The sequence below is a fragment of the Bacillus rossius genome, chromosome 5 (assembly GCF_032445375.1).
Source record: "Bacillus rossius redtenbacheri isolate Brsri chromosome 5, Brsri_v3, whole genome shotgun sequence".
Classification (NCBI taxonomy): Eukaryota; Metazoa; Arthropoda; class Insecta; order Phasmatodea; family Bacillidae; genus Bacillus; species Bacillus rossius.
This window is the reverse complement of record NC_086333.1, coordinates 81,193,234-81,208,971: the sequence shown is the minus strand read 5'-3', so window position 1 is coordinate 81,208,971 and position 15,738 is coordinate 81,193,234. Positions and strand designations below refer to the sequence as shown.

General features: G+C 38.7%; 1 protein-coding gene and 1 long non-coding RNA gene across 10 annotated transcripts in view; one reads left to right on the top strand and one right to left on the bottom strand.

Annotated features, from left to right (window-relative positions):
• Nucleotides 1-15,738, top strand: part of LOC134532109 (uncharacterized) — a 120,630-nt gene that overhangs the window by 27,294 nt on the left and 77,598 nt on the right. For 4 of the 9 annotated variants that reach the window (XM_063368419.1, XM_063368421.1, XM_063368418.1 and 1 more), the window contains exons 3-7: nucleotides 2,889-3,031; nucleotides 3,675-3,778; nucleotides 8,838-8,911; nucleotides 9,904-10,137; nucleotides 12,969-13,172. In XM_063368419.1, coding sequence (XP_063224489.1) covers nucleotides 2,889-3,031; nucleotides 3,675-3,778; nucleotides 8,838-8,911; nucleotides 9,904-10,137; nucleotides 12,969-13,172 — 759 coding nt within the window. The other 5 variants (XM_063368424.1, XM_063368423.1, XM_063368422.1 and 2 more) reach the window with 5 other exon arrangements.
• LOC134532112 (uncharacterized) lies at nucleotides 867-8,243 on the bottom strand. Its single transcript, XR_010075127.1, has 2 exons — nucleotides 5,869-8,243; nucleotides 867-3,058 (listed from the first exon to the last, which is right to left on the bottom strand). It is a non-coding gene; the product is annotated as an uncharacterized LOC134532112 (long non-coding RNA).

Genomic DNA, 15,738 nt, shown 5'->3' with positions numbered 1-15,738 from the left:
TCAAAACTGAATGGGGTGATGTTCAGAAGGTGTATTGTTTTATTTTTACTTTTTTATTCGCTCATATTTGTTTGTACAGTGTAAAAAAATAAAGGTGTTTAGTTGAACCATTTTATTTTTAAGAAAATAGTATTAAAAATGCTGTGGATGACTCCTATCTTGTTATTCAATCTTACTTAGGAAAACTGTAATCTCATTATAAAACAAATACATATGGAAAAATCTGATTGTGGGGTCATTTTCTAAACTGGGTTATTTACAAAGATATTTATTGTTTTTCTATGTTTCTATAGAGGATACCTTTGTGGCAAACTTGATGGAAATCTGAAATGGTGACGTGAAAGATATATTAGAATTATTTTGAGTTTGTTACAGGATGGCTCTTAATTTTAGACATATGTTTGCTTTGTTTAGGTAGATTCTAAAATTCCTCCCTGTTGTGTTGAAAAGTGATAAGGTGCTTGGGGACTAGCCACATCTCAAAGGAGGCGTCAGCTGAAGAAATTTGAGAATCTCTATATTAGCTACAGGAACCACCTTAGGGGTTTCAATTATTACACATTAGAAATGTTAAAACATTGAATGGCTCCTTAGACAATTAAAAATGATTTCCAATTGGGTGCAAATTCATACATGGTCACAAGCAGTGGCGGATTTACAAATTTTCAAGGTATAGGCTGTAAAGTTTTTTCTGCCATTGCATTTACAATTTTCATGTCCTAGATTATTTTTACAATCCAACAATTTCTTTGAAATTGCACTTAAAATAATTTTTGGGTATATTTTTGAGCTAATCAAAGCTCAATCATGTACGATTAATAAGGCGGGGTAATGCATGCTACTTACACAATAATGTACATTTGGTAAATGTGAATAAATAATCTTTATTGCACTTACAAACAGTTAAAAATAATCAACTCAGTCAAGTTGTAAAAGTTCGTTACAATACGTTTTTGCGCGATTTTTTTGTTGGCAAAATCGTCGATGATTTCGTCGTAAGTAATCGTGTTCATTATATACAAACCATCCAGTTCACAGACTCCAACCAGTAGGAGGACTGGCATGTATGGGTTGATAGTGGGAAGAGAGAAATACATTTTCTATAATTTCGCTCTTTTCACTCATTCAAAGTGTGGGCAGAGGGCGCAGAGGCAGATTACTGGTTTGTGGAGGGGGGGGGGGGAACTAGCTGTTTTACTCTAGAATATGAAAGTTTGCTACACGGATTCATGGAACGTACAATAAGAGAGAGGGGAAAGTCATCGGCAAAATTTGTTGCAGACTTCTATCTGTAAAACATCAGAAAACAGAAAACCATCTGAGGGCGTACCGGCGTTACGATCTGAATTATTGGTGGAAATAGTGGGCGCCACCACGTGAGTGGGCACGTGGACCCGGCTTGATACTCTTACTCAGGGCGTTACGTGGCCCGTGTGCGGCGAGATATTAGCCCTCCTGATATTTAATTCAACACCTGTTCCTAACCGAGCCCGTTCTCAGCGTCGGGCACGCTTCTACTTAACCGCAGTGGGCTCTTAGGGCGTCCCACATGCCGCTGACTGGGTTAAGGACCCACGTGGCCCCCCCCGAACACAAAGTGACGTGACTCAATTAAGTTGTTTTTATTTACTTACACGTTACACGCCCTCATACAATCCTTCCTTGATACTGTTAGAAAACACCCGAGGCACGAATCGGTTTAGTTGAGGAGGCGGACCACACACGTGGTCGCCTCAAGCCTTTACTTAGAACACGGGTGGTTAAAAACTCCGGAGAGTATAGAAATCACTAATTAAACAGCCTCACTGACCAAGAGAGGCCCTGAGGAATAAGAGAAAACGATTTGAATTAATTAACTGAGCAGAACTACTTATCGGGGAGACAACGGTGATGTCCTCGGGGTGTCTGCAGAGACGTCCACTCTCGGCCGGCTGAAGAAGGAGACTGGGCTGAGACAAGGGCTTGCGGCAGGCAACATGGCGCTCTTCGCGCCAAACACAATTACTGTTACATCTCTGCGACTGCGTGCCCTGGGTTATTATTAAAAAAAAAAAAAAGCCTCTTTATAAAAATTAGCATATCACATCCATGACCAGACCGTCTGTAATAATTACTTATGTGGTAAAATAAAGTTTGAATAAAGTTATGTGTTGGTTCCTTCGTCGCCCGCTAGGGAGCGCCCTTGTCCGTGTTTGCACGTATTTTATTACAAAAACATAATATATTAGTTAAATAAAAGACACTCACTTACTGGCTCGTCGGGACACTATTTTAGGGGCGAAAAGAAAAGGTTACAATAATATTAATTACAAATAGGGGTGCGGCGCACTGCAACTAAGTGCCCTCTTGCCGGGCTACCAACACACTCAGACATGCACACACGCACGCACAAGCGGGAGGTTTGAACAGAGATGGTGGTGTTTGGGCGGTGGCATATCGGACTCGAAAGAGGGCCGCAGGCCCGGACGACGTCACATCATGCAGAAATCTTTTTGATTTCTATGAGGGAAAAAAAAAATTGGTCCCCTAATTTGCTGCCCCAAAAATCTGGCACCCTAGGCTCAAGCCTACTCAGCCTGCTGGTAAATCCGCCACTGGTCACAAGCCCAAGTGCTGGCCATGGGAATGTACATGTGTCTATGTATTGAAATCACAGTTATAAAATAACTTGGAAATGCTTTGTTTTTGACCATAAAGAAACTAGTGTCATCTGTGTTTAACATGGTTGGTATCAAGAAACACAAGACTACTGTGCTCTCTGCTCTTGGCTAAGTGATGTCTTGCCGTCCTGGTATCAAGGACTAGTGTTTTTTTTTTTTTTGTGGTACTACTGGCATCGTGTGGAGCCTGTGATGTACGTAGTTCACATGTGTGTGAACGGGTTGCAGACGCCAGCGTTCTGGGTGGCGTTCACCGTGACGCTGTGGGAGGTTCAGCGGCGCGACAATGACATGAATGTGCTGATAGGCACGAAGCACAACCTGGTCGACCGCTTTTTCATCGGCCTGCACGACGTGTTGATCAGCAAAAGGCGAGTGTAGGACCCTCGAGCCCGCTGCTGAAACATGTTTCAAGAAGGACCTATTTTTAACTTAATGAAAATTTCGTATTGTCAGTCAATCTATAACTTTATTCTCTTATCTTATTGTAAGTATTTTTCTGAAAACTTAAGTCACTTCTACAAGTCAGTATATGGCCTCTTTTATCGCATAATCATTACACCTATATTTTAGGGCGTCAAAATTTGGATAAAAAAACCTCTCACATAAACATTGCATTATGTTTTTGGTCCCGCTATTACATTCCGAGCGCTTTGTGTGGGTATTTTTTCCATATAAAGCAATGTATTTTAAAGTAGAAAATGGTGAGCCTAAAAGATTTCTAGAACAGATGGAGATGTTTTTGGAGCTCTGCAAATGCTGCTCGATAAGCCACTAAACAATGCTTTGCCTCTCAAAAGCAATGCTGGATGCTTAACATGCCCGTAGTATTTTTAACATACTGGACTTCACCTTATTTATGTTTGGTAACTTAGCCCTTGTAATGTCGTAACCCGTCATGTCTAAATGCCCACCCATCAGAGAGGTTGGAGGTATCTCCAAGTTTAGCCTGCCTGGAATTGGTATGGCTATTATGTCCTGTTTTGTAATGTTCTGTAATGACGGCTCTTTCAGGCCGGAGCACGTCGTTACGTACATCAATGACGTGGTCGCCATGGCACGTTACGGCAAGTTCATGAGCTGCATTGACACCACACTGCCGGAGTACCAAAACATCAGTAAGTCTACTCTCCCGTAGTTATGACCATTTCGTAGCTGGCTTTGAAAGTTAAGCCATAACACGGGTCACAGCGTTTCAGTAGGTGACGTGGAGGTGGAACGACTTTAAATTTAGTACTACCGCATGTTCTATTTTTATTAATCAGCCAGAGAGTGATAATAATGTATTTACATGTTAGGTTACGTTACACATCTGTGTACCTAGTATTGTCGTGACTGATTGTTCATTCCCAGTAGATGTGTCCGTGTCGTTATATATGTTATTTTAGTATTATTCACTTTAATACGAAATGCCTGTCAACATCAATTCATCACTATTGGATCAATCAGAGTTTCTGGGGTTTTTAATGCCCCATAACGACAGTGAAATTATTTTAGATCAACCCTACGACGACTCCTTGAATGTTTTCAAATCATCACCTAAAAAGAGGTCTCTAAAATAAACGGGAAAACCTCCGGAACTGATAGTGGATACCAAGAAGTTTGATGATATATTTCACATCGATAAAAACAAAGAAAGAATTAAACTTAAACTAAAATTGTGCATGTAAAATGACTGAAAGGTGTGATAAATCCTATATCCGAGTTTTCATACAATCTTCAAACAACAAGAAAGCGAAACGCTTGGCAACAGCGGACGACAGAAGTTCGACCAGTGACCCACTCGTGTTGCGGCCGGTTTCGACACAGTGGGAATCGCGCGATGTCAACAGAACTCGACCCAAACAGATTGTCGACGAGCAAGGATTCATGTTGGTACAACAAACACGTAAGTCCAGAACCAAATTGGCACCCAGGATCATTCAGCAACCTCAAACAAACATAAGTAAATGCCGATGCAAGTCAGCATAAGGAATATTTCTACCTTAAAAACAGTAGGCAATCCTGTGATTAAAAAAACTAAAGCACTATTTGTAACAGTTTGAAACCATCCATCCAAGAGCAAGATATTATATACTATTACATCACTAATGAACTAACCTTTCTCAAGTTAAGGTGGTCAAACTGCGTACCAAATACAATATGTATGAATTATTTTATTTTTCAGTATTAGTATTAGAAGAATAATTTCAACAGAATCAACAACTTTTTCTTCTGGCCCAGCAGGTGTTTGATTAGCCCTTTGTTTGGAAAATTACGTCCAGAGCAAATTGCCAGCAATAACTTACCCTCTTTTATCGCATGATCGTCGCACTCTCATAATTGTCGCACCTATATTTTAGGTTGTCAAAATTTGGATAAAAAAACTTCTCACGTAAACGTCACGTGATGTTTTTGGTCCCGCTATTAGATGCCGAACGCTTTGTGTAGGTATCTTTTCTGTATAAAACTATGTATTTTAAAGTATAAATCTAAGATTTATTCAGAAATTACCGCTTATTTAAATAACGGAAATACAAAGTTGTCTGATGTGTAAATAATCTTTTAAAGACGTTTTTAAACGTTATAACCTTAATCTATATGTCAGCATCGCCGCGTTAGCCAGCGTTAGTTGGCATCATTCATGTTTGGTTAAGTTGCTTTCCGTATAGAGCGCGCACACGTAGTCGAATATCAATATCTCGCCGATTGCATGCAACGTGCGCTCTCTGTCAGGTGACGAGTTAAATACATTTGATGGCGCGCACTCTGTCGTGGTAAGTGTGTACTACAACGATAGTTATGCATTCTGACTCACGTTCACTTCATAGTTTTGGTTTTTCTATTTAAAGTTGAAGAAAGGTGTTTGTTGCATGACTTATTAATTTAAATTGTTTGGTGTGCTCTTTTATACTTCACTTTTTAAATAAATGTACTTTCCATGAATGGGTTTTGTTTTCATGAATAACTTATCTAAAAAAAAAAAAAAACTTTTCTCGCATAAACGTCGTACCCCATACTTTTGAAACTTGATTTTAGAATAAAATGTGCTACGATTATGCTATAATGATTAGGGCCTGGAAAAATTAGCATCTATTTATTACATAATTAGCAGTTATGATGTTGAAAATTAGCATCTATTTTCCAGAAATTAGCATCTATTTTTAAGAAATTTGCATAAGATATTAAAGTTACATAACAATACAAGAAGTTGTAATAGTGTTTATACCCATTATGACGAATTTTAACACAAACCAAAATCATTAAACGGTATTTGTAAACAAACGTTTGACCACTAGTAATTTCAGATGGAAACAAACTGACGATTCGAGTTGACCAACTTCAGTACGCTAAACGTGCACCACAAAATGTATGATTTGTCCCTATGTAAAATATTGATCAGAAAAAAATTTGAAGACTAAAGTGATTATCAACGAATGTAAAAAACCGCGTACTAAAATATTTGTAGTAGTTTTCAGCATTTAAAATATTTTCATTTTTATCTTTGCAAGTTCACTACGATCCCGTCAACGACCTAGATATTTTCTAGGTTGTTGGTTTCCGTGATGCGCTTCCCGGGAAATTTTGTTTTGTTAGGTTAGATACTCTTCATGAACAGGCAACACACGATGCAATGGCGAACGTAGGCGAACGTGATGTGATCTAACAAAACAAAATAACTGCGTCGATAAGTAGTGTGAACATTCTTTTCTAAACAACATTCAACGGTATCTTGAGTAAATCGTAAAGAATAAATTTACAAAATTACTTATTCTATACTATCATGCGTGATATTTGGTTAAGGAATGTTTCATAAATAAAGGTTAGGATTCGGATTTTATTCCTTCAACAAGCCTTGTCAGAAGCTATTGTTTACGGTAATTGTGTTATGGTGGCTATTTTCAAAAAAAATACTTTGAGGAATGTGTGTTCAAGCCATTTTGTTGCATTCTATAGTGGTTTTTCGTCCGATAATGGCAATTTTACCGCGATTTCGCAAATATAGCATTTATAACAACAATTAGTAAAAAATCGCATCTAACCTCAAAATTCGCAAAAAAATCGCATCTATCGCAAATTGCGAATTTTTCCGGCCCCTAATAATGATACTACAGAAAATGCCTGGACCATCAACTAGAAGCCATCTGTTGGTAACTCCACGGCAACCTTGTTATGTTCGGAGACCTAATCCCATTGAGTGGGTAATATATTACCAAAATGTCAAGAGGGTTGCGAACTAAATCTACAGAATTTATTGATGATTTAGTCTCCACCGAATATAACATTATCTGTCTAACAGAAACTTGGTTTAATAATTGAAGCATAAATTCTCACAATTTCACAAATCATTATCTTGCATTGCTGGAAAGAGGTGGCGGTGTTTTGATTGCGCTTAATAAACACGAATTTCCATCAGTCCATCAAAATCAAATTTATAATTTACCTGGAATTGAAGCTCTCTTGATCAAACTTAAAAATTTACCAACTTACTAACTAATAATTCGCCCTTAAACATCTACTAATACATATACAACATATCTTGAAGCATTAGAAGATCCATCAATAGTTTCCTTTTGTAGTGACCCTTTAGACTTTTAATCATGCTTTGATCCATTGGTTGTAAAACACTAGTCATGTTTTGTGGAAAAAAATGCCAACTATGTTTTGAAGTTTAGATATAAGAGGGTGAGCAGGGCAGTTGTCGACAAGAAGCTAGATTTTTCGTCCCTTTAATTCTGCATCCCACCTTTGCAATTCTTCTTTAAAAAGTTGACTTGTCATCCAGGCTGATTTATTAGCTTTACTGGTGACTGGTAATTGTTTAATGTTCTTAAAACACAGCAGATTTTTTGATTTTCCTTTTACCACTATCTTCGTTTTTTTCTGTGGCATTCATATTAGCAGCTACAAGCACTGTGATACACTCTTTGGAGAATTTTCCTCCCATAAACTTTTCTCCTTTATATTTCAAAGTTTTATTGGGGGTCAACTTAAAGAAATTTCCAGCTTCATAATTAAAAATGTCATTTGGAATGTACTTTTCTTTCAATTTGGCCACACACTATTAATCCAGTCGTGAGTAACATTTGTATCAACATTTTGTGCTTCTCCAGTTTATATGGTGATGCTGCTTGAACTTCCCGGGCCATCCTTATGATCTTTGAAAGCCATTAAGCCAAGTTATTCAGAAAACTTCTCTGCCTTAGCTTTCACAATCGACCCCGAGACAGGCATATTATTCTGGCGCTGTCTGTGAAACCACGATATCATAGCTTGATCTTATTTAGGTTTCTTTAATTTCTTAGAAGATTTTCCATCCTCCTCGGCTTGTAGAATTTTTGCTTTGTTCTTCCATATTGTGGACACACAAGAGCAACTGAATCCAAAGCGTCTCCCAACATCACTTATCTTTTCTCCCGCCTTTATTGCACATATTAATAGAACTTTTTCGTCAATACACGAAGATTTTCTATGACTCGCCATGTTCACAGTTTGAAAGTTTGTGAGCAACTAAGAATATGATAACACATAGACAATGCATAACAACCTAACGACAGTCTAGCAGCCAAGGTAAACATGTGCAAGGTAACCAAAAAAAACAAAACAAAATAACAGATTTCTTAAAATCTTTGGTACGTGCTAGCCAATAAAGCAACAAAATAACAAACAAAAGAACTTACACAGCTGCAGTTCTTATTAATTTCGGCAATTTAGAAAGTACTGTTTATTGCTTAATAATGACGTATCGTTATTTAGAGTGGGTGTGATGCTACATAGAGTGTATAGTAATTGAATGGACAACAAGGCAAACCAACCAGTCTCAAGTAATTTTGACGTTTTAGGGAGTTGTTAAATAGAGTGGCGTTAAATGGAGTTTACACTGTATTTCAATTAACATTAGAAGTTTTTGTTTTCATGTGTGTATAGGTTATTTTTGTGGCATCTTGTGTCTTTGTTGGGTATTGTTTATTATGTTTTTTTTGTGCCTATCGTTAAAGTTAACTTGCACAACTGTCGATAAGGCATATAAAAAAAATTAATAATAAATAAATGTGATTACTATGGTTATGTGTGAAGTTTATTGAATGGTGTAATATTTTACTTCTTTGCTCCTGCTCCTGCTAGGTAGAAAACATATAATAACAACAATTTGTACAAGTTCAAAGTCACTAAAACAAATTGGTATTTTTCCTGCAGGTGAACGAATAGACGGCATGGCTTCCTTCAAGCGTTTGTTTGGTGGAGTAAAAGCAGATGAAACAATGGAAATGGTAAACATAGTGTCTTTCTGGTCCAGACTGTTTATTGGATGCTACAGATAGTAAATAACACTACCAGTGTTTTGAACAACCACGTATTAAGGCAAGTTTTGGAAGTAGTAGTTTCTTTTATGAGAAAAAAAAAGTTTGGAAAGTTTCCAAAAAATGGTATTTTTGAGAGATCAAGCCCGGGTCCGCGAAATACACGCCGAGTCGACGTGAGCAGCAATGAAGTAAAAAGGTTTGGATATTAAATTGAGTACAGAGTAAATGATCGGTGGAACAAAGTTGAAGGCTGCTCACGGACACACGTCTTGAACCGGCGCGGAGTGGTTGGAGACTGCCGAACATGGCCGCCTCGCAAGGTAGGGAAACTTTCATCTCCTTTGTGAGTCGGCGCCAAAAACTTATATCAACTGTATTTACTCTTTTATAAGCTAAAAACATGTTCCAGGTGCCCCATTAAAAGGTAGCACCTGGTAATTGGGTGCTTAAGGCTTAACAACTGTTTTAGAGTATTTAATTATTTGAATTGTGGCATCAAGTTGGCGACTGTAAATTTATTAACATATTGTCTCCCTGTGAACTGTATTAGTGGGATTTCTCCTAATCTGACTCGATCATTGTCACGGGCACTTTAATTACGGCCAGTGGCCGCGGTGACTGTTAATGAGGTTCGTTGTCTACTCCGTGCGTGGTGTACTCGCCCGGAGTGGCTACGACGCACTTGTCTAATGCCTGTGAATTAATAATTATGTCCTAGTGTCTTGTTCCTTAATTGTTTTATGGGATCGAGCCCCCGGTTTCGTACCCTTAAGTTTCTTTGAGTCTAGTGGGGTTACGCCCGAGGCGGTCGCTCGACTCATTCCCGCTGGGCTAGGGGTGCGCTCCGAAAACGGAATATGGTACTAGCGGTGCGGAGCACGGGCTTAGAGGCCATGGTCGGGACGACGTCACCATTAAGCATGCGGAAGTGCGGGCACAATGTGTTGTCGGTTCGGCAGGTGTTGATGACCCATGTGCTGCACCTGTACGCCACTGGCGGGTTGCTGGGGGTGTTCCGTCTGTGGCTGGGCGCGTCAGGCAGCGCCCGCCTCGACTGGGCCCCGCCAGAGTCCTGGTATCACAGCAACGAGATGCTGCCCTTCCTGGCGCACCTGAAAAAGCGCTGGGGGAAGTCTCTCTACTCCATGCTGGCCATCAAGGACCACACCGCCTGGTGGAACAGCGTCGACATGGCGAGTCACCATACTCTTGTTCCTCCAACTTATTATGTCTCATCACCTCTCATCATCTCCAGTGACATAGATGTGGGCGAGACTTCAAGCCGTGTTTCATTCATTCACACATTGACTCATTCATTCACCCCCTTTTTCTCATTTGTTCACTCATTACTCTATTTATTTACTCATTCATTCAATCATTCGTTCATTCATTTAATTTTACGACTCCTGGAAATATCACATGCCTTAAAGCAAAGGCATTATGTTTGGAGAAAAATGAAGATTAATTTGTAAGCAATTGTGGAAAATTTGAAGTTAATAGGTCAACAAGTAAGTATTGCTTGTTGTGATACCCTTCTCGAACACACTAGCTACCCTCAGAGCTTGTTATCTACTCAAGGTTCGTGGCTTGCAGGGGAGTGGCGTGTCGTCTCTCGGCACGCGCTCAGTGCACCTGAACTGAACACTGACCTCGTGCAAAAATTGTTCTCTAGTTTAGAGGTCTGGAATGAGTTAAAATAAATCCAATTTGCAGTAGCAATACCTTTAAAAAAAATTGAAGCATTTATTAAGTAATGAGTAGAGTCGTAAAATCGAGAGTTGGCTCTATTGGCAAGAAATCCGAAAGAGAAATGTAACTGACAACTTTTCATAGCTAATACGAATATAGTGTCCTATCTCAATTCTTTTTAAGTTTATTACTTTTCATAGTATTGCCTGTATGTAGTGGTTGGGAACAGGACTCTTTACATGCTCATGAAGTAGTGATGTGATAGGTAGAGACAAGTTTTTGTGGTTTTAGTTTTACTCCAATTTTGTTTTTTTAATCGAGGATTTGTTTGTTTTTATTTTCATAAAATTTTTGTGTTGCATTTTTATGATAAAATAATTTGTATTAAGTAAATTAGTCTGAAACAGATACATTCAGAACAATAAAAATAAATTAGGGAGCTTTTTTTTTTAAAAAAAAAGTGATTCAAAGAAAGATTCACAATAAAACAAATTAAATAAATATTCCTGATCCATGCACTTTGGTACAATTTAATTCTCTGGAATTAACGACATTCCTTGAATATCGAACATTAAAAGATAACTTTTTTTATGATTTTTATTAAGTTTTGGTTGTGTGCTACTAAATTCCATGATATGACTTGTATTTTTGGTGCTATATGGTGCATTAACTTGCATTTCGGTGTTCAGCGGTATTTTAACGTGCTTTTCAGTAGGGATGGGTCGTGTCGATTCTTCGGTACTTCGATTCCACCGATTCTGCCAGGAATCTGAACCGACGATTCTTCCGCCAAGTTTCAAGGAATCGTATCATATTTAGTATGGTACTAAGCACTCTTAATAATTTAGAAAAAGAAATGTTTTTTCCTGAATGAAACCAGCGATTCCTGCTAAAATTACAGTTTTTTTCGGCCAGAATATTGTCACAATATTTACGTAACTCACCTTGCACTTTGATTTCAAAATTCGGTAAATTATGATAGTTATCTTATATCACGTTTATATTGGTTGCAGTTTCAGCTTGTACAATTACATTATAAAAGTCGTTAATCAAATGAAATATTTGTTTTCCAAACTCTAGAATCATAACCGTGTTTTAACTTATTTCGTGTTGAATTACACAATACGTAAAGAAAGGAAAAGAAACAAATTACGAATACATCATCTCATCTAGCCGAGTCTGCCATACTTTAACGTTGTAAACAGCTAACAGAGCGTACAACACAACAAAAGCAATACTATCTATCGTAATTTCTTTTGTTTGAAGTTTTAAAATGGTTAAAATTGGGTTAAAACATGTAATATATCACAGTATTTTTATTTAATATAATATATTTAACTAGTATGTCTCATTAAATTTTTTTGGTTTGCTTCGCACATAGATGGTACATTTTGACGCGGCTGAGCACTTGCTGCATGAGATGCAGAACGAAAGCCTCGATATTATCAAATACATACTTTATGTTGTAACCTCACTTTTGTTTCTATTGACACGCGTGGTTTCAATTACTATTTTTCAAGAGATCAGGTCAGTTTATTTCTACTATAGTATAGTACACGTATTTCTGTGATGTATATAACTCGTTTTTGCAGAAACACACGTGATACTGTGTATTAGAAATAAAAAATCATGTCTGAAGTGTGGAAACATTTTACAATCTACCTGTTCGATGACAAATTTGCAATATGCAATTATTGTAACACGAAAATATCTCGTGGGCCAACAAAGACCGCAACCAACCTATTAAAACATTTTCGGACTCAACATGCCGTAAGTAGGACCTATCTTGCTTTGGGGGACTCCAATGAAATTCATAATGTACCATAAGATTCTATTTTTGATTTATATACTGTTTTAGAATTTCAGTTTGTTTTGTAAATACACCTGAGTTCTGATTTCTAGAAATTGATGAAATTTTAACCTTGTATTGCTTATGAATTAATTAGCATAATACAAGCAGCTGAGTTCTCATTAGAATTGCATTAAAAACTTTGTCTTGAAATAGAAGTTTGTTTGGAATCATGGTATATATTATTTTTCCTTTAAGTTGTTTAATGATTAGGTACATGGCAATTTTTTTTGGTGGAATCGGAATCGGAACAGAATCTGGAATCGAAGCATTTTTGGAATCGGAATCGGAATTGAGAAAATATGGAATCGACCCATCTCTACTTTTCAGTGTTCGTTCCGTTTTATCGCCATTCGCCATGTTATCTTGCCCCTAGTGATAGCGAATGTCTGAATCGGGGTTAATCGTGTAGTTGACATTGAGGTCGTTAGAGACGGTGTGAGCGGTTCAACAGCACCCGGGAACTGACCCCTGTGCGTGGCGCAGGTGGAGTTCACCCGAAAGGTGGACTGGTGTTACACTGTGAAGTCGGACAGACCCATGGGTCTACGCAACATGCAGATGATCGCCATGGGTCAGAAGATGCTGCTGTCTGACATACCGGGCGTGCGCCCGGAGTTCAGGTTGCTGGTGTGCTTGCGTGAGATGTACATCGCTGAGGAGAGCCTCGTCTTCCATCCATATGCGCAGGTGCGTGCGTGGCTTCCAGAGCCGTGCCGAGGCGCAAGTCTGCAGGATTAGCAAGGGGATAAGGGGGGGCCCCCGTGGAAATTAGCAAGGGGGGGAAAGATTTTAGCGTGGGTTTCAACCGACCCAAGTCATTTCTGGATGGGGTGTTTGTATGATGTATACAGCCCATATGTTGGGCCTATGTGCATGCGATAAGTAAAAAACTTTAACATATACAGAAAGTTTTTCCACATAAAAAAAATATAGTTTTGACCTTACGTTTATCAGACCTGTTTCACGATCACGATTTTGCAAGCTCAAGCGGGCCCCTTCAGTGAGGGGCTTTTTAATTCCAAGGGGGGTGGGGGGGACCCGGACCCTCCTTGCCACCTCCACAGACCCCCCTTAACCCCCTCCCCGGGATCTACGTCCATGCTCAGATCCATACCTCGTGCACTATCTGGTCCTCTGGCCCTGCCAAGGGCTGATTCTCACGAGGACATGGAGTGTTTTGTAGAGTCTGTTATATTACATTAGAACTTCTGTTTTATACCTGTGCGTATGTACACCGACATCTATTACAACAGAATCATTATGATGAATTGAAACTTGCTTTAAAACTCTCTCATCTCTAAATAATATGAATCAAAAATTCTATTAATGTTTTCCTTCAATTCATGTTAGTTCTCTGGGTTCCAATACTGTGTTAATGGACTATAAATGCATCTTCTTTTACATTGTACTACATTTTGCAGTGCGTCTCTGTGGTTTCTTAAAAAAGTATTTTTGCAATACCAATTACATATATTTGCTTCATGCAAATTTCAAAATGTACAGATATTCCCAATCTTCTGTATTTTTGATGTTCTTGTTTACAACCAATACTTAACTAATCGATACTTATTAAAAATGTACAAATTTCATTAGGCACCCTACTACTCAGGTAATACTCCACTTATGGTCCCATACTCTATTAATTGTTAGATACCCCACTAATCGAGCAATACTCCACTAATTGTCAGATACCTTACTAATGTGTGTTCAACCACTAATCAGACAGTTCACAACTAATTGGGTGATTACGGACTAATTGGGCTAGTTTAATAATTAACCATAGGTACCTTACGCATTTTAAATTTTCTGAAAATATATAAGGCCAATTATTTTAGGAGAGAATATTGTTTATATTTAATAATGAATTCAAAACTTAAATTGTGCATGTTAATTCATCAAATCCAGAATGTGTATGAAAAAATTTTATGAGTGAAATACCTTTTTTTTATATATTGTTACGGGGCCGTGGCCTCTGATCTTTAATAAGCGGGGTTTTCGGTGAATGCTCGGATTTTAAGGGCGCCACCGTGCAACGGGCACGGACCTATGTGAGACTCTTTACCAGGGTCGTGACGTCGCCCATGTGAGACGTGATATTAATTTCCCCCTGAAGCCAGCCTAGTACTAATACCTGCCTGCTTTCAGCATCAGGCATGCTATTCCCTACGCCGTGGGCTCTTAGGCGTCCCACACGCCGTCACACTGGAGATGGTCACACATATTTAAAAAAAAAAAAGAATTCATTTAAATTTACACGCCCTTATTTATTTGGCCAACTTCGATTACACGCGCACACAATTTAAACTGTTACAAACGCCTGCTGCACGAATCGTTTTAAGTGCAGTGACCAACCATGCGGTCACACCTCGACTTACGTATGAAGCATAAGAAAAGACAGATAATGGTCACAAGGTACTTATTTAAGCAGTCTCCCGACCGAGAGAAGCTCCGAGGACTAAACGAAAAAAGATTTGAAAAGAATTAAAGTTGAACAGAATTACTAAGCGGTGATGAGCAAGCGGTGAGGTCCCCGGAGTGCTGAAGCGTCTGCTCTCGGTCGTTAATGGCGGAAGACTGGAGGGAGCTCAGGGCTCTGCTAGCCTAACATGGCGTCCTCCCGCCGAAACAATTGCCGTTAATGGTATTTTTGATTCCTTGCCACGGGGAACTAAAGCAACATGAAAAAGGTTCTTAAAAATGTACGTGATATTTACTGAGTATAAAAAAAAGGATAATAGAAATTACAATTATTAAGAAATATATTTAAATATTGTCTGGCTTCGGTTTCCTTCGGTGTGCTTCGTGAATGTCCGGAAACGTCCTTATAATTAAATGCACAATTTTAAATAAAAGTAAATAAAAACCCTCCTGGCCGATCTGCTGTCACGTCGCACTCGGGAAACAATAAAAATAATTTACAAAGTTGAATTTAATTATATTTAGGTGTGCGGCGCACTGGCTCTACAGCGCCCTCTTGCCGGGTGACCAACACACGCACACACGCCTAAGCGGGAGGTTTGAATGGAGGGTGGGTGGCGTTTGGGCGGTGGCATATCGGACTCAAAAGGGGCCGCAGGCCTGAACGATGTCAATATATTAAGAGAAAATTTTATATCAGATTTGTATTAATTATCGGGTCTGTTAAAGAAATGTGTTTATATATTTTTATCCGTATCTCTCATCACTAGTAAAACAAATACAATAGAATCCCGCTGATGCGACCCCTCACGGTTCCCGTAAAAACGGACTTATA